Source organism: Hyperolius riggenbachi, chromosome 2 (genome assembly GCF_040937935.1).
Source record: "Hyperolius riggenbachi isolate aHypRig1 chromosome 2, aHypRig1.pri, whole genome shotgun sequence".
Classification (NCBI taxonomy): Eukaryota; Metazoa; Chordata; class Amphibia; order Anura; family Hyperoliidae; genus Hyperolius; species Hyperolius riggenbachi.
Genome location: NC_090647.1, coordinates 489,809,706 through 489,828,217, shown reverse-complemented (window position 1 = coordinate 489,828,217; position 18,512 = coordinate 489,809,706). Strand labels below are relative to the sequence as shown.

The 18,512-nt window shown below is 43.2% G+C and overlaps 1 protein-coding gene across 1 annotated transcript in view; it reads left to right on the top strand.

The window, feature by feature from the left end:
- Nucleotides 1–16,927, top strand: part of C2CD2 (C2 calcium dependent domain containing 2) — a 142,312-nt gene extending 125,385 nt beyond the window's left edge. Inside the window, exons 12-15 of the mRNA XM_068270393.1 lie at nucleotides 2,040–2,153; nucleotides 2,681–2,701; nucleotides 4,550–4,677; nucleotides 16,621–16,927. Of these exons, the coding sequence (XP_068126494.1) occupies nucleotides 2,040–2,153; nucleotides 2,681–2,701; nucleotides 4,550–4,677; nucleotides 16,621–16,875 (518 nt within the window). The 3' untranslated portion in view covers nucleotides 16,876–16,927. The remainder of the gene's footprint in view (nucleotides 1–2,039; nucleotides 2,154–2,680; nucleotides 2,702–4,549; nucleotides 4,678–16,620) is intronic.
- Nucleotides 16,928–18,512: the final 1,585 nt, after the last annotated feature.

The following is an 18,512-nucleotide window of genomic DNA, read 5'->3' as shown; positions in this document are numbered from 1 at the left end:
ACTGCAGTGAAGACAGTGGAGAACTGAAGTGAGAAGAATATGGAGGTGGCCATATTTATTTCATTTTAACCATTTCTGCCGCTGGGACGTGAGCCTCACGAACCGCAGCAGCAGCGCTGCTACAGCCGCAGGGGCGCACTAGTCACGTCCCTGCAGTTTGGGGTGCTGTGTATGCAATCGTGCAGGCAAATGCCCGTGATAGCAATGCTACCGACAACAGGGGGGATTGACTGCAGGGGACAAAAGTCCCCTGAGCCTATCCGTTCTCATCCGCCAAGAATAAACACTGTTTTTGTTCAAAAATAGTGTTTATTCTTAAATGGAGCCGCTGTGCTTCCTCCCGCCACTTGCCGCCGTTTTATGAATAGGAACAAAGTTCCCATTCATTAATCTCTCCGCAGGCCACTGTGATAGCAGGCTTCCGTTGAAGCCTGCGTCACTTACCTAATTACAATGTAGCAACACATTGCTTCCTATTGCGCACGTATTGTACATGAATAGGAAGTGCTCAATCATGTGGCCAAATAGTAAAATTACACCTATAGGCATTAGGGAATAAAAAATGTTCATATGTATGTTAAAGGACTTACGAGGCCAAAATCTGCCCCCAACTCTAGGGCCAACCCTCCGATCCACGCTGCCTGTTACGTGGATCGGGGGGGTTGGCCCTAGAGCTGCGCAGCCGCAGTAGCGGCTATGCGGACTGCGCAGCCGTGGCCAGCTCCGGCGGACATCTTTATGCAGGCTGCAGATACCGACCTGGACCGTGGGGTCGCAGCCTTTCGGGGGGCTATTGAGCAGAGGGGACCAGGCGGAACGGCGCGGACGGCGTCCTCCGTGCCTTACAAAGTCATGCATGTGGTTAACTTTTTTTACGTTTTGGGGGCAGATTTTGGCTTCGTAAGTCCTTTAAGAGGGTATATTATTATTACATTATGGGGTAGAAATTAGTTATGGATGTAAAACTGAAAAAAATTCACCTTTTATTTGCAAATAAAATATCACCACAGATTGTACTAGGGATATAATTTTACTGTTGCAATAACCAGGACAAATGGGTAAATGTGTGGATTTTAATTACGGTAGCATGTCATTTTAAAACTATAATGGCCGAAAACTGAGATTTTTTTTTTCTATTTTTTTCCTTATTATTCCCGGTAAAATGCATTATAAATAAGAAAAAAAATTCTTAGCATAATGTACCACCCAAAGAAAGCCTAATTGGTGGCGGAAAAAATAAGTTATAGATCATTTTTTTGTGATACAGTTATTGGGGAATGAAAGGGAGGAGCGCTGAAATGTGAAAATTCCTCTCGTCCAGAAGGTAAAAAATACCCGCAGGCGGAAATGGTAAACTATACCAGTTGCCTGGCAGCCCTGCTGGTCTTTTTGGCTGCAGTAGTGTCTGAATCACACACCTGAAACAAGCATGCAGCTAATTTTGTAACATCTGACAATGTCAGAAATGCCTGACCTGCCGCATGCTTGGTCAGGGTCTATGGCTAAAATTATTAGCGGCAGAGGAGCAGCAGGATACCAGTTGGGTATGAGAATTTATGACCACATTGGTGAGACGATTGATTGTGGACTTTGGTCCTTTCTCAGCAGCGATCGAACTATTGATTTCCTTGGCACAGATTTTTTTTGTTTTGGAGCAGCAGGATAGCCAGGCAACTGGTATTGTTTAAAAGGAAATAAAAAAAAGCAGCCTCCTTATCCCTCTATCTTCTGGAGGCTGTGCTGAGCGGTGTCATGCAAAGTGTATTTTGAAATGGTTACCACCTATTCTTTAATTTCCACATTCCACATTTACATCTACACATTCCACATTCCACATTTACATCTACACATTCCACATTTTGAGGTGAGCGAGGGGACCACTTTTTTTCGCGTCTCTTTTCGCGTTGTGTTTTTTTTTTTTTTTTTTTTTTTTTTGTAAATGTGTATTTAAATATATGGACAGGTGGGTTATTAGCAAACAGTTGTGCATTTTCATGTCATTTCTCTAGCTTACGCCTTTGTTTGTGGTCACATGACAGATTCACCGGCCAGGACCCCACCGAAAATAAAAGTGATTGAGCGAGATTTCTCCATACAGGCGATACCGTCTACCAGCAGCGGGGTTAGCAAGGCTTTGTCGTCTTCAGACACAGGTACGCTACAGCTGAGATAAAAACCTCTCTTCTATTGCTTTCTATAGGAGATGGCACCAGATACACTGAAGTTATTGGCATCGCTCACAGAGGAGGAAAGATGGGGCCATAGTCCCCCCAACCTCACAGCGTTTCCTGGGGTTACCCAGCATCACCATCCACATGGATCACACCAGCTTTAAAAATGCACCACTTGTAAAGGCCGTGCCAGCCAATGAAAAAGCGATCTGCAATGATATCATCAATCCATTTGTTAAAGTACACCTGGAAAAGTCTTTTTGAAGTTCACATCTAATGCCTGTAGTGTTGTAATATTCTGTTAGATTGACGGTTGAATCAAAATTATTTCCAACAGGTCCAATCTGATTTCCAATCGTTTTTCTGATCGATTTTTGTATAGAAGTGATTGGAAAATCGATCAGAAAAATGATCGAAAATCAGATCGGACTTGTCGGAAATTCTCTGATTTAGAAAATACATACCATAACTGGATTTTTATTTTATTCATTTATTTATTTATTTTTTAGATTTGGGGATTGGAAAAGCGGGCAAGTCTATTGATGTGTATTTGTTATCTGCACGTTGCACTTTACCTGCACTGCATTTATTTAAGGAGATTTGATGCGCTTGGGTCCTGTGTGCAAGGACTAACTAACAATTAGCAGCCACCCCCGTGCACTGAGTGGCTGCAGGTTGCTGACATTCAGCGCTGAGGTTATGAAGATGCTGTTCTGCCACCTTTTGGAGGCTGGAACCTCTGGAAGCTTTTGATTGAAAGATGATTGGTGTGAAGTGCTTGTGTCACACAGCTACTTGTTTTTTTCGATTTTCTTGGCATTCACCTTTAAAGGATAACCCTTTGTTCTTGGGGGGGCAAGTGTGTATATTTTTATTTACAATTTTTAAATCGTATAAAGAAGGGGTCAGCCATAAACGCCACATTTTAAAATGTATTTTCCTGACCCATACAATATGTTTTAAACTGGCACAGTGCGCATGTGCAGAGGGCTCACGTCCCTGTTGCTATGGTGATGTGTATACAGTTGATCCGCCCGGCAGCGGAAGTGTCAGACACGTCTTCAGCTTCTCTTGGGTTTCAGCGACATCAGCAATTTCCCCAAGAGCCAGACAGGAGAAATACAGACTAACAGCTTGTACAATTAGCTAGCTGACTTGGGGGTTGAGTCACTTTGTAGGATGAGATCCCCGCACTGTCAAGTGACAGGTAGCCTATTGGGCCAATCAAAGTGCGGGGATCTCGTCCTACAAAGTCACTGGACCTGACAGGGTTCAGAGTGGGACAATTGGAGCAGCTCTTAGTTTTGAGGGGAGTGCGAGTAAGTTAGTGGTGCATGCTACAGCAGTAGCGTGCACTACTATGAAAATTTTACTTGCGCTGCCACACTAAGCTGCGCTGCTTGAGCAGTGTTGCTTAATGAATCAACTCCTACTGATTTGTCAGTGAGCCAGATGTAGCCATCAAAAGAGCCACATCTGGCTCCTGAGCCATAGGTTCCCTACCCCTGATATAAAGTACCCCCCTGCACCCCAACTTCTCGCCTTTTAAACCCGGGCTGGATAGTCAGTCGAAGCAATTTTAGGGCACCTGGAGTCCGTGGTTTCATAAACTGAGGAGCTGGAGTCTGATGATGTTCGTACCCATTCCATAGCACTGATAGGGCTGTGGAATTGGAGTAGAGGAGTCGGAGCAATTTTTGGGTACCTGGAGTAATTAATCCATGCCATGCGCTGATGAGGCTCAATCAAAACGAAACAGTCGATATTGGATTATTGTGGCTCTGTACAATTATCAAGCTGTCACATCATTGCATTCCAGTGGATCTGGAGGTGTTTAGCTTCTAGGGATGACAATGGTTGATTTGCATATATTCAGCAGTGATGCATTGGGAGACATCTCAAGCTGACTCCAACCTGAATTATCACAAATACTTTGTTTTAAGCAAGCAAACTTGATTTAAAAAATTGAGCAGTGTGAGTCGGATGATTTTTGTACCGACTCCACAGCTCAAACTCCTGAAACATACTGTACATCACAACCCCATAGGAAGTGTATCTGGTACGCAGTCCCCCCACCCGGAACGCTGCATGTCGTCTCCCTGATCTCCCTCTGCCTGTGTGGGTTTCTTCTTGGTGATCTGTTATGCTTCCACATCCCAAACACATAATGGTAGTTTAGCTGGCATGTGGTCATACTGACCTTGGCTTGTATATGTGGCGGTGACCAGACTGTGAGCTTCTTTGGGGAAAGTGTGAATGGCTCTGTAGAATGCTGTGTGCTGTAAATAAGGGAAAGCGGTGTCTGCTTGCAGTTGGTGGTACACTACAGTGACATGACCGGTGTATACTTGTTTAATGAACTCTTGCTTTGGACACAGAGCTCCTGATGCTAAATGGGTCGGATCCAGTCGCTGAAGCTGCCATCAGACAGCTCCGAGAGTCATCGAGGCAGTCGCTGAAATCCCCTCGCAAGAAGAGCACCATCATTATATCAGGAATTTCAAAGGCAAGTGATGCATTGTGGGAGAAGCTTCTTGTTTATGCGTGGCTGAAATCTTGCAAATACCTTTTTTCTTAATCACAAGTGTACAAAGATCCCTGTAACAAGTTTATAAATGCACTGTGCAGACAATGTACGCTTGGCATCCTAATTACTGTTAACTGCTCTTTTGCTTTTGTTGTGATCGAGACTTTGATTGGGGAAAGCTGCCCAAAAATGAAAGCAGTGCCCCTTATGGTAATTAGGGCAGTAGCCAGGTTTGCTAAGATGGCTGGGCAGTGTTCATGCAGGAAGTGGGGGTGAAGGGGGGGGGGGGAGCTACAGAGCACACAGGTAAGTCGTGGACCACCAGAATTATAGCTTTACTACTGGCCTACTTTTCTCTCACTAGAACTTTTTTTTTTTTATTATTATCCGATCTGACAAGATTATCTGCATACTTGTTTCAGGTGTGATTCAGTCACTACAGCCAACTATACCAGGAGCACTGCCAGGCAACTGGTATTGTTTGAAAGGAAATAAATATGGCAGCCACCATATCACTCACTTCAGTTCCCCTTTAAAGGACACCTGAAGTGAGTGGGATATGGAGGTTGCCATATTTCCTTTTAACCACCTCAGGACCATAGCCTTACACCCCTCCTTGTGACCAGGCCATTTTTTACAATTCAGGCTTCTGCAACTTTAAAGAGAACCTGAACTGAAAATTAAGTCAAAATAAACATACACAAGTCCTACTTGCCTCCCGTGTAGTCTTCTCCTCAATCTTTCTCCTCTCCCGTGTCCTGTTTGTCCACTGTGATCAAGGGAATTCTCTGTCCTCAATTTTGGAAATGACCATTACCCCATAACAGCTTCCTGGTCAGCACACTGTTAAACTGTAACATCGCCCACTTGAGCCATAGGGAAACATGGACATTACCTGGCACATCCATTGTCCTCTCAGCTATAACTGACAGCAACTAATATATTTCAGTTCTGACAAAAGGTAACTATGTAATGTTCATTTGAAGTTACCTCATCTGTTTATTTAAATAATTTTACTCAGTTCAGGTTCCCTTTAAGAGCTTGCTGCAGAGCCATACAACTTGGCACACATATGAGTTCCCACCAACAGAGCTTTCTGTTGGTGGGCTCCGATTGCTGCTCCGATGTTTATTATTTTATTTATGCGTATTTATTTTTAAATAGTTTTAGCTATTTTATTTTTATTGCTACCCTCCCCCCGCCAGCCAATCTCAGCGATCAGCTCTCCTAGGCATTAGCCTATGCGAGCCAATCGCTCTCTGAGCCTCCCCAGGGGACAGCCGAGTGACATGGCTGTCCCCAGTACAGCTCTGCAGTAGATTGCAGCGCTGTACAATGTAAATAAAACCGCTGTCTAACCGTCTCCTAGCTGCGATCGCTGCTGGTAGACTGACGGAACAGGGCTCCATCACTCAAGCGGAGAAGCGGGATCCCCAGCAAAACATGTCCCCCGCGGTTCACGCCAATTGGCATTGTGCGGTCCTGGGGCTGCCACCTTGCGACCTCCAAGGCGGTCGCAAGGAGGTTAAAGAAAACCTGAGACAACAAAATAAAAAGATTTGATACTCACCCGGGGGCTTCCTCCAGCCCCATAAGCACCGCTGTGTCACTCGCCATTCTTCCAAGTGCCTCCATTCTCCAACTATCGGTCCCGATAACTGGCTCAGCCACATGCGCAGAAGACCCTGACTGGCGCGACTGAGCCAGATTACCGGGACCAATTGCCAAAGAACGGAGGTAGTTGGGAGGATGGCGAGGAACTCAGCGGTGCTTATGGGGCTGGAGGAGGAAGTCCCCGGGTAAGTATCGGTTCTTTTCATTTTGTCGTCTCAGGCACTCTTTAAGCAATACCTGTTGTCTGGCTGTCATACTGATCCTCTGCCTTTTATACCTTTATAATGTGCTTTTTGTTTTGTTTTTTTACTTTAATTTTACTTTTTGGCCACTAGGTGGCATTACCCACTCTCCTCTCCTAGAAGATACCAGGAAGTGCTCAATCTTTTTCTTTTCTTCTTTTTTTTTCTTTCACATTTTGTAACGTTAAGTTTTCATGAATCAAGATGCCTCCAATTCATGAATCAAGATGCCTCCTGATTGGAAGCATCTTGATTCATTCACAGGGGATTGTTAAGCTTGGGGGATCTCCTCTAATAGCAGCGAGGAAGAGCTGTCCGCACACATAAATACTCGTGCAGCTGCCCCAACACCACTAGACTAATATATTTGTCCAGAGGGCCTCTAAGCGGCGCTTTCTGGAGTAATATATTCGTCCAGTTAGGCAGAAGTGGTTAAAAGAAAATAAATATGGCAACCTCCAAATACTTCTCTAAAGATTCCCTTTAAACTGTACCTAAAACAAATTTTTAGAGATACCTTGTAATAAAAAAAAAAATGGGCCCCATCAAGGCTTACCCCGTCCCATGGTGGTCTCACTGGGCCCCTCCAAGCGGCGGCCATGTAATTGACGTTCCCCGGCTCCAGCGCATGCGCAGTATGGGCTCTCTGCTCGGGATCAGGTGGCCATTTCTGCCTGATCCCAAGCCGAGAACTGCATCTGCGCTGGAGCCGGGGAAGGTAAATATTGCAGGTGGAGTAGCGCCTGCGCCGCAGCCTGACCAATTGTCGGCTGTGGCTTTGGAGGGACCCAGCGAGACCACCGTGGGACGGAGGACAACAGGGGATAGGATCCAGAGGCTTTTCCCTCCTGATGTAAGAACCCCCCATGGGCCCTTTTTTTTTTATTATTACAGTCTCTTAAAAAAAATACTAATCTCTGTGTGGTCCAGAGACTTCCTGCAGCCCACTGTACCAGTGCTGGGTCCCTCAAAACATGCAATAAGATTTGTTGAATGTGGTTTTGTGGGCTGTGCTTTGGTCCATGTACAAGCGTCCTTGTACTGGGTTACACACGAGTACAGTCCATACATGTTAGTATGAATGCGCTTGTACACAGCCAGAAGCTCGGCCACCAGAAGAGGGCTTTGTGCAGCAGCTGTGGACTTGAGGAGGATCTGGGAAATCTCTGGATTATCTAAAGGCTTCCTCCTACTAAAAAAAAAAAACACAGCCCCTGGGGGTACTTACATTGGGAGGGGGAAGCCTCTGTATCCTAATGAGGCTTCCCCCATTCTCTTCACTTTCCGGGATCCAGCGCTGGCAGCCCCCGAAACATCAACCAACAATCTTGTCGGTTGTGATGCAGTGATGACCCACTAGTGGCTGAAATGTTTACCTACCGTGCTCCTGAGCAGGTGCAGTAGTAGCTTTCCAATGGGCTCTGGCGGAAATGGCCAAGCCCGATCGGGTCTGCTCAACTGCGCAGGCACAAGTCAAATTCATTCATTTTTTTTTTCCCATATCAAGTTTTATTGGTTTTCAAACAAAACAAGTACAACATGTACTTAAGGAAATAGTACAGCAAAGTCATCACTGATACAGCTGATAAATCTGTAAAAAAAAAAAAAAAAAAAAAAAAAAAAAAAAAATACAACCATATGAAACAGAATAATATTACACAGTTGTAAAATTTGTTCTGCGTGTATACATAATATGAAAATGGGCAGCCAAGACAGGGAGGCACTGGGTAAGTAACAGAAGATTTAGCTGGATATTATTTGCATCTCTGCATTCTCAGCTGTTCTTTAGCCATGTCAGTGAACTAGAGAAAAATGAAGAGAAAGATCCGCACCACCTTCAGAAAAGCTTAGTCTGTTTTATTGGAAAAAAACATACAAATTTAAAAAGAACTTTAAGGCAGGACAGTCCACTGTTTCGGGCTCCTGCCCATCTTCATGCTGCCTAGTTCTGAAGTAACATACAAAAACACCAACATATATACAGAGAAACAACCAATCACTGAGTATATACTAATTAGAGGACCTGATGGGAAACAGCCTATTTACATATCTAGTCACACCTCCAACTCCCCCATTGGTGGATCTGAGCAAGATCCAAACATTCAAAAAATAACTGTCAATAATGGCTGAATAAAAAAATATCAAAATCAGGCATGCCTCTAAGATGTATTGGCAAGATATCAGCCAAAATGCCATGGTGGAATATGCTGAATAGCAGAAAAAAGAAAAAATCCAAAAAGTAACATTTTATTAAAGAAAACAAAACATCAAAATCCGCATGGAAATGACACATAAACGCATCAATACGACGCGACGCCATACCCGCATACGCGTATAGATGACGTAATAATGCATATCCTCTATCTAGACTACTGACGATCAAAAATACGCATCTATGCCGGACGTATATACACATGAGACAAGCGCTCAAAAAATGACGCATAAACGTATAAAAAACTACGTATCAATAAAACAATCGCCTAGAAAGTGCCACATGAACGCGTCCTAACTATACGCAATCTTTGCAACTAAAAATACGCGTAAAATTAACCAAACACCAAAAAATGCCGAAAAAATGCCGAAAAATGCCAAAAAAATGCCGAAAAAATGTCAAAAAAAGCCGAACAAATGTCAAATAAATGCCAAAAAATGCCAAGAAACTGCTGAAAAAATGCCAAAAAATGCCAAAAACATAAAAATGCCATATATGAAAAAATCATGCCATATATGAAAAAAATCAATTCAGCACTTTCCACCAATGGTATATCAATGATTGGTAGTATAATAAAAAATATCCAATAAAAGAAAGCTAATAAGGCCTATAAATATCTGAGTCTATCAGTATCACCAATCTAGTCTCAAATCATACTCTTTATTTAACCCACTATTCACAGTGTCAAGTTCTCTGATCCATTTAGATTCTAACTTCAATAATCTAGACAATCTATCACCCCCTTTATTATCCTGTTTAACCCCATCGATGACACAAACCCTAAGCTGACTAACATTGTGTCCAAAGGTAGTAAAATGCTCTGAAACGGCCTGATCCATATTCTTTTTGCGAATGGTAGATTTGTGCGAGGCCAAACGATCTTTCAATCTCTGTGTCGTTTGGCCAACATAGCACTTACCACATGGGCATTTAAGCATATAAACCACCCAACGAGAATCACAAGTGTACCTATCTCGTATGGCATATCGTTTACCACTCATAGGGTGAAAAAAGGTATCACCCTTAATGAGGCTATTACAAATATGACATTGTAAACAGGGAAAAATGCCACATTGCTTTGGTTGTTTATTAATACTGATATCAGAATGAACCAATTTACTCCTAAGGGAGGGTGCTCTTTTGTAACAGAACATAGGGGGGCGATTAAATTCCTTAATATAAGGTAATGAATCCCTAAGAATATTCCAATGTCGTTTAATACAACGTTCCACTTGACTACTGACTACACTATAAGTGGAAACAAATGCAACCCTATCTTGTTTGTCTTGTCTACCAGAGCCTCTCCTTCTCCTACCCCCACCTGGTCTATTATCAAGTTGGTTAAGAAGTAATTTGGTAGGGTATCCCCTTTGCTTAAAGCGTACCACCATTTCGGACAACCTCAAGTCTTGTTTGCCCTCTAGAACTAGAGAAAGAGACGAAGAGAGAGAAGAGAAAGAAAGAAGTGAGAAGAGGAGAAAGAGAAGAAGGTCTCCGGTGCACGTCTCCCTACCGCCAAAATATTTGTGTAGGGCAAAGGGAACCTTTTATGAACTGTACAAGACTGAAGAGTGTAAGCTTACCCAATGAATCTTCCGGTCCGGATGGAAGAGCTTCAACATTATTATACCAAGGGGCCCAGGTTTTGTCAAATCTCTGAGGACAGTTAGGACTCTTGTATGTAAGGCGCTATAAGGGCAGAGCTTTCATGATTGTACATTTTCAATAATTAGAGGGGGGCCTATCTGACTTCCAAGTGCAGAGGATTTCCTTGTGAGTGTAAAAACATAATATTCTGACTAAGTATTGGGGCTATTTACCAGCTGGAGTGTCATCTAGCAAACTTAATAGAAGTGTCCTAGGAGAGATCATCAGCTGTGTTTGAAGAATGTCATTAATGAAGGTAATAATATCGGACCAGAATGCACGTTTAAGTGGGCATTCCCAGGACATATGATAGATAGTGCCTGGGTCCAGACCACACCTGGAACAGTTAGGAGAATTTGAGTTGGATATTTTATGCATACGCATAGGCATAAGGTTAGTTCTATGCAGAAATTTAAATTTAAGCAATCGGTCTCTAGCCAATATTGGTGTTTTGACAAAATTTTCTAAAATGTCTTCCCAGTCTGTGTCATCTAGCCCCGGCACTTCCTCATTCCATCTGGATTGACATCTTACCAAGCTGTGGGTATTATTCATAAGAGCAAAATAAATGACTGAGAAAGACTTATCCAGGTCTTTCACCATTACCACTTGTTCTAGATCGCAGGAAACCAAGAGCAATCTACCAGCCTTAAATTGTGCATTATATGCATGGCGAATTTGCAAATACTTGAAGAACATTTAGTTTGGTAGATTAAAGGTATGCTTGAGGGCATTGAAGGACAACAAACCTTCATCACCTACAGGATCTTCTCAAAAAATTAGCATATTGTGATAAAGTTCATTATTTTCTGTAATGTACTGATAAACATTAGACTTTCTTATATTTTAGATTCAAATACACACAACTGAAGTAGTTAAAGCCTTTTATTGTTTTAATATTGATGATTTTGGCATACAGCTCATGAAAACCCAAATTTCCTATCTCAAAAAATTAGCATATTTTATCCGACCAATAAAAGAAAAGTGTTTTTAAAACAAAAAATGTCAACCTTCAAATAATTATGTTCAGTTATGCACTCAATACTTGGTCGGGAATCCTTTTGCAGAAATGACTGCTTCAATGTGGCGTGGCATGGAGGCAATCAGCCTGTGGCACTGCTCAGGTGTTATGGAGGCCCAGGATGCTTCGATATCGGCCTTAAGCTCATCCAGAGTGTTGGGTCTTGCATCTCTCAACTTTCTCTTCACAATATCCCACAGATTCTCTATGGGATTCAGGTCAGGAGAGTTGGCAGGCCAATTGAGCACAGTAATACCATGGTCAGTAAACCATTTACCAGTGGTTTTGGCACTGTGAGCAGGTGCCAGGTCGTGCTGAAAAATTAAATCTTCATCTCCATAAAGCTTTTCAGCAGATGGAAGCATGAACCCACTTTTGAACCAGAAACAGCGGCAGAAGCGCCTGACCTGGGCTACAGAGAAGCAGCACTGGACTGTTGCTCAGTGGTCCAAAGTACTTTTTTCGGATGAAAGCAACTTTTACATGTCATTCGGAAATCAAGGTGCCAGAGTCTGGAGGAAGACTGGGGAGAGGGAAATGCCAAAATCCCTGAAGTCCAGTGTCAAGTACCCACAGTCAGTGATGGTCTGGAGTGCCATGTCAGCTGCTGGGGTTGGTCCACTGTGTTTTATCAAGGACAGGGTCAATGCAGCTAGCTATCAGGAGATTTTGGAGCACTTCATGCTTCCATCTGCTGAAAAGCTTTATGGAGATGAAGATTTCATTCTTCAGTACGACCTGGCACCTGCTCACACTGCCAAAACCACTGGTAAATGGTTTACTGACCATGGTATTACTGTGCTCAATTGGCCTGCCAACTCTCCTGACCTGAACCCCATAGAGAATCTGTGGGATATTGTGAAGAGAAAGTTGAGAGATGCAAGACCCAACACTCTGGATGAGCTTAAGGCCGCTATCGAAGCATCCTGGGCCTCCAGAACACCTGAGCAGTGCCACAGGCTGATTGCCTCCATGCCACGCCGCATTGAAGCAGTCAGTTCTGCAAAAGGATTCCTGAACAAGTATTGAGTGCATAACTGAACATAATTATTTGAAGGTTGACTTTTTTTTGTTTTAAAAACACTTTTCTTTTATTGGTCGGATGAAATATGCTAATTTTTTGAGATAGGAAATTTGGGTTTTCATGAGCTGTATGCCAAAATCATCAATATTAAAACAATAAAAGGCTTGAACTACTTCAGTTGTGTGTATTTGAATCTATATGAAAGTCTAATGTTTATCAGTACATTACAGAAAATAATGAACTTTATCACAATATGCTAATTTTTTGAGAAGATCCTGTACAATGTGTTGTATGGCCTTAATACCTTGACGGGCCCATATCCCAGGATCCGGAATTTGCGAAAAGTGAATCCGGAAGTGGTCCCAAATAGGAGTGTGGGAAGATAACTTATTTGCTCCATCAGTATATTTGAGCTTATCCTTCCAAATTTTAACCGAGGTAGATATAGGGGCTGTACATCTGGAGTTACTCTTGGTCCCTCTGAAAGCCAGGAGAGTTTTTCTTAAGAACACAGCCTAGCCCCTTCAACCGCAACAGCAGCATTATAAGTGACTTGAGAGAACCACCACCGTACTGTAACCAAAACAGCAGCACAATAATACAAGTACATATTGGGTTGTGCAAGGCCACCTTGGTCTGCTGGTAATTGTAGGGTAGGAAGACTAACCCTTGGTACATTCTCTCCCCAGATAAAGCTAGAGATTAATGAGTGCAGTTTTTTAAAGAAGTATTTAGGGATGATTGTGGTTTTGGAGAAAAATTAGAAGAGGGAGGGATTAAAAAAGAGGGAGAGTCTTCCACGCCATCATTTTTTGCTTGAGCTTGTCAACAACCGGCTGCAAATTAAGATTGAAGAGCAAACATACTGTCATTAGTTACATTAGTTATGTTAATTAAAATAGGTAATATAATCTCTTTCCCACCCTGTTTTAAAAGAACAGGCAAATGTTTGATTTCATGATGGCAGCCATCTTTTTGGTTTGAAAGGAGGTGACAGGGAGCATGAGACACAGTTCCCAACTGTCCTGTGTGCTGATCACCCCTCCCAGTTGCTAGGCAACGTGAATAACATGGGAAATCCCATCATGCTTTGCACAGCATCAGGAAAAAACGCCCGGCAGTTTTCTTTGATGGGTGGAGCTTTGCTAAAAATGCAGCTAAAAATGATCCTTTGGTAGAAAAACAGTTTCTGATGCTGTGAACTGTTAAAAAAAACACCAAGCCTTTTCAGTTCTGCTGAGTAGATTTTTAGTCCGGAGGTTCACTTTAAGCGCCCAGTAACCTAAATCCCTAGATATTTGAATGTATTAACCCATTGTAGTGGGCTGGGATAGCGAGCAGTATCAAAGTTATCTAAGGGCATTAAAACGGACTCCTTCAAATTAACCCTAAGACCAGAGTAACCCCCGAACTTATTAATTATTGAAAGGGGCAGCTTTAAGAGAGGCCTCTGGGTCTCCAACGTACAGTAAAGTATCATCTGCATACATTGAAACTTTCAATAAGCGAGCCAACTGGTATTCCCTTGACCTCGACTGAGTCTCTCAGCATAATAGCTAATGGTTCAATGGCTAATGCAAATAGATAAGGAGATAGCGGACATCCTTGGCAGGTACCAGAGACAACGGAAATGGACAAGATAGCACCACCGGTTTTAATTCGAGCTGTTAAGGCACGATACAGTGCTCTTACCCAGAGATAAATGTATGCCAAAACCCAAATGGATTTAGAAGCGCCACAGATAAGGCATTCTACAGAATCAAATGCTTTTTCTGTGTCTAAGGAGGCCACAGTACTGTCTATGATTCATGCGAGGGTAGTGAGATATTAGTAAAGAGTCTTCGAATATTAATGTCAGGCTGCATCCTGGCATAAAGCTAGTCTGGTCACAATGCACTACATCTGTGATAACCGCCTTCAGTCTATTTGCTAAGATTTTGGCAAGGATTTTTACATCAGAATTAAGTATGATATGGGCCTGTAAGAGCCGCAGTTATTGGGATCCTTGTTAGGTTTTAGAATAACAATAATAATTTCTTCATTGAAGTGTAGAGGAAGATCTCTCTTCCAAAACCCATTAAATATTGTACAAAGTTACCTGCCAACAAACTGGAGTAGGTATGTTAGAATTCAGCAGGGAGCCCTCTGGACCATGAGATTTGCTTGGTTTCATCTCTGAGATAGCCTGCTGTACCTCCTCAACTGTAATGGCCTTATCTAAGGCGCAGGCGGGGTGTCCTCTGAGAAATTGGGAATATTAATCTGTTGTAAGTATCTCAGGAGGTCATCTTCATTGTAATTAGCTCTAGAAGTGTATAAATCTGGTAAAAGGAGACAAATGTCTGAGTGCTTCAGGATCTACGAACATTTCCCCAGATCTGTTACTAATGGATGGGATTGTAGGGGAGATATTTTCTTTTGACAACCAAGCCAATAATTTGCTGTTTTTCTCTCTAAATTCAAAAATTCTTTGTGATTGATGAAGTAGAGTATTTTTGTCATATCTACCAACGCCAGTTTCCATTGTCTCAGGGCACTCTGTCATATGCGCCAGGGAATCTATAGTAAGAGTACGGTTAAAAGTACGTTCGACATCTATGGTCGCTTGTTCTAATGCTTCAATATATCTGTGGGAAGTTGCATTGAACTAGTTTAAGTGCCGACATGTAATGACCCCTAATAACCGCCTTGCCGGCATCCATACACATTATCCGAGGCAGATTTTGCATTAAGTTCCCAGTATTCAGTAATTTGGGCTGTTACTTTGGAATGAATCTGTGGCTCTTGAATATAGAACCTAGAAATACGCCATAGGCGGTCTTTCGAGGCTCTATGCGATATGAGTGTTAAAAGAGGTGAATGATCCGCTATGCCTAAAGCAGGGTCTCTACAGATTGTACCATTGGGAGCACCGAGGGAGACCCGAAGGCCAAATCTATCCTTGACATGGATTTATGTGCTGCTGACTAACAGGTAAAACAGGTAGCGTTTGGGTATTTCCAACGCCATAAATCCGTAGCTAGTCAAATTCTGATGGAAAATAGAACACAGGTAGTCCCTGACTTATGATCACCGGACTTTTCAACAATCCACTGATACAACCAGCATGAAAATGTGAAATTGTGATTCTGTGGGAACAAGGCAATTTTTTTTTAAATACCTTGAAGTTTTTCAGAAAATAGATTTTAAAAATTAAAATTATTTTAAACTATTTAAATTACATTTTTCTGCGGTCCCCTCGACAGAGGAGGCACGGGTGTGTGTGTGTGTGTGTGGGGGGGGGGGGTTGGGGTTGCTTAGAGGAGGTACAGGGGATAGAGATGGCACAGTGTTCCAACTTAACAGATTCAGGTTAAGTACTGACCTACAATCCCTATTTTGTTCTTTAAATGAGTTATCCGGCATATTCAAAGAAAATAAGTGCTACTTAACTGGGGCTTCCTCCAGCCCCAAGCTCCAGCATGTCCCTTGCCGCAGCTCTACCTGCAGCGTTCGCTGCAGCTCCGTCCCAGTCCCCGGCGATGACGTCAGGGCGACCTCCAGCCTGTGCGAGCGTCGCTGTCAAATCACCGCCACGTGGGCCGGAGCGGGCAGTCCGCTCTGGCCCACGTGGCGGTGATTGACAGCGGCGCAGTCCAGCCGACCTGGAGGTCGCCCTGGCGTCATCGCTGGGGACCGGGACGCAGATTCAGCGGACGGCTGCGGGCAGAGCTGCAGCAAGGGGCTGGAGGAAGCCCTGGGTAAGTAGCACTTATTTTCTTTGAATATGCCTGATAACTCCTTTAACTGGAGGCTACCTGTACTGTTGCAATTTTAGATTGCCCTTAGTAGAGCTTTTGGAAAGCGGGGGAGGGATGAGCGCTACAGTGAATTTTTACTTTGCTTTTAGGGTGGGGTTTTATGGGTATTGAGGACACTGCAATGCTGAGGAGAGACTTTGCCTGGAGCTTGCTATCTGAGTAGAACACAGGAGTTGTGCCCAGTACCAGCAGTTGCAGGACCTGTTTCAAGCAATTGCATTTAATAATGGCATATTGGATTTCAATCTGGTCAGGCTGAAAACTGAAGTATCGGTTCTTCTTTTATGCCTCCTGAAGGGGAGTTCAGCTGTAAAAAGTCTTATACTCCTTCTCATCATCACAATGCTCTGCTTCTTCCACAGACTCTACTGACTAAGGATGATGAAGCCTCGCTCATGCTGGATTATGCAGCAACTATGGACAATGCAACTAAATCCGACCAAGAATTCCCCAGTGCTGACATCACCTCCAGGGTGATGGGGAGAAAGGTCATGCTGCATCCTCTTCAGCCACTCCTTCCTCTCAGCACCACCAAGTACCAGCTGCATGATGCCTGGGAGGACAGCAGCCAGCAGGAAGGACTGGACCAGCAATGGCATGGAGGGTCCGGACAGTGAAGCGGTATCCATTAGCAACCTGAGCGTCTCGGAAACTGGGAGCGTGCGCAAACCCCAAAGGTCGGTGATCATTTTGGTCATTCTGTGCTGAGCTTTCTTTCTCCCCAGATCTCTGCATCTCATTGCATTTCTGTATCACCAGCCAGATGAGCTGAGAAAACTTAGCTCAGGGCTGTCTTCTCTTCATTCAAGGTCTGTCATGGGTCGTTCAGACTTAAAGGATCACTGTAGAAACAAATGACATTCTGCTACCCCATGATCATCTGTGTAATGGCAGCATTGCAAAATCCTTCATACGGGGGTTTAAAAAGTAAGCTCTTGTCCCTTTTCAGGATTTCCTCTAAATCTAGAACAAACTAGACAAATGTAATTGATTACCAAATTAATTTATATATTATTTAGTCAGTGTTTTGTCCCATTGTAAAATCTTTCCTCTCCAGAATTTTTCTTTCTCAAACGTATCACTGGTGGTGACATCTTTAGTTCTGCCAGGTGATCTGTACAGAATGTTCATTACTAGTAGTTAATGCGCAGAGGGAGATATTGCTTGCTTGCAGTTGGAAAAAGTTATTTCCCACGATGCCGTGAGATCTCAGACAGCAAACTGTCAGGACCATGGTTATGGCATCACACTGTGGGAGGGGGGTTTGCCCCCCCCACCCCCCCCCCCCCCCCCCCCCCCCCCCCCCCCCCCCCATGCTCTATTCGAGAAAAATATTTCTCATGGAAAGGGGGTATCTGCTACTGATTGGGATGAAGTTCAATCCTTGGTTAAAGTTCCTCTTTATTCAATCAGGATGTTTCTTTACAATATTGACAGTGTATATAAGCATTTGGACATGGTAGACAAAACACCTATTTCTGTTAGGAAGTCAGATGTACTTCTACGGTCACACAACTTTCACTCATCTCTGGCTGCAGCTGGGAGCAGGTCAGTCAGGTGTGATCATATGACATTTAGAGTAGGGGGTACTCATTGTAGAAAACCTGCATCTAGATGAGTAGGTGGAGCTTTGTAGTTCACAGGGTGACGATTGTAAACACTGCCAGACCACCTCTCTGGTACCAGAAAATAACAACAAGCAGGAGAGGTCTGAAGCCTGTATGGGTAAATACCAGCAAGCACAACTACACAAATAATTTAATTTAAAAAATGTCACTGGCAAATGTAATCCTTAAAATTTATGCAAAGCATCATGGTTACTTAATTTGGCTTGTTTAACTTTAGATTTAGTTGGGCAAGCAGCTATTATTAACCTCCCTAGCGGTATTGACGATTCTCCGTCCATATAAAACATGCTGTGAACAGTATAAACGTGCATACACATCAATACTCTCCTGCACTGTATACTAGACCCTTGCTTGACACATTTTGGCAAGTTACAGGTAAAAAAAGTTATAAAAATGAATTTGATCACTTTTTGCACAGAAATCCTGGGGAAATTGAACGCCAGGGAGGTAAGAAAAAATATACAGGAAATCAGGAGGGAGCCATGTGCATTTTCAGAGTACCACACTTTGGGCTTGATTCATTAAACTGTTTTAACTCCAATATCACGCCTTCTCAAAGGCATCACGCCTTCTCAACGTTAACACGCCTTCTCTACGTTAACACGCCTTCTCAACGTTGCATAGCG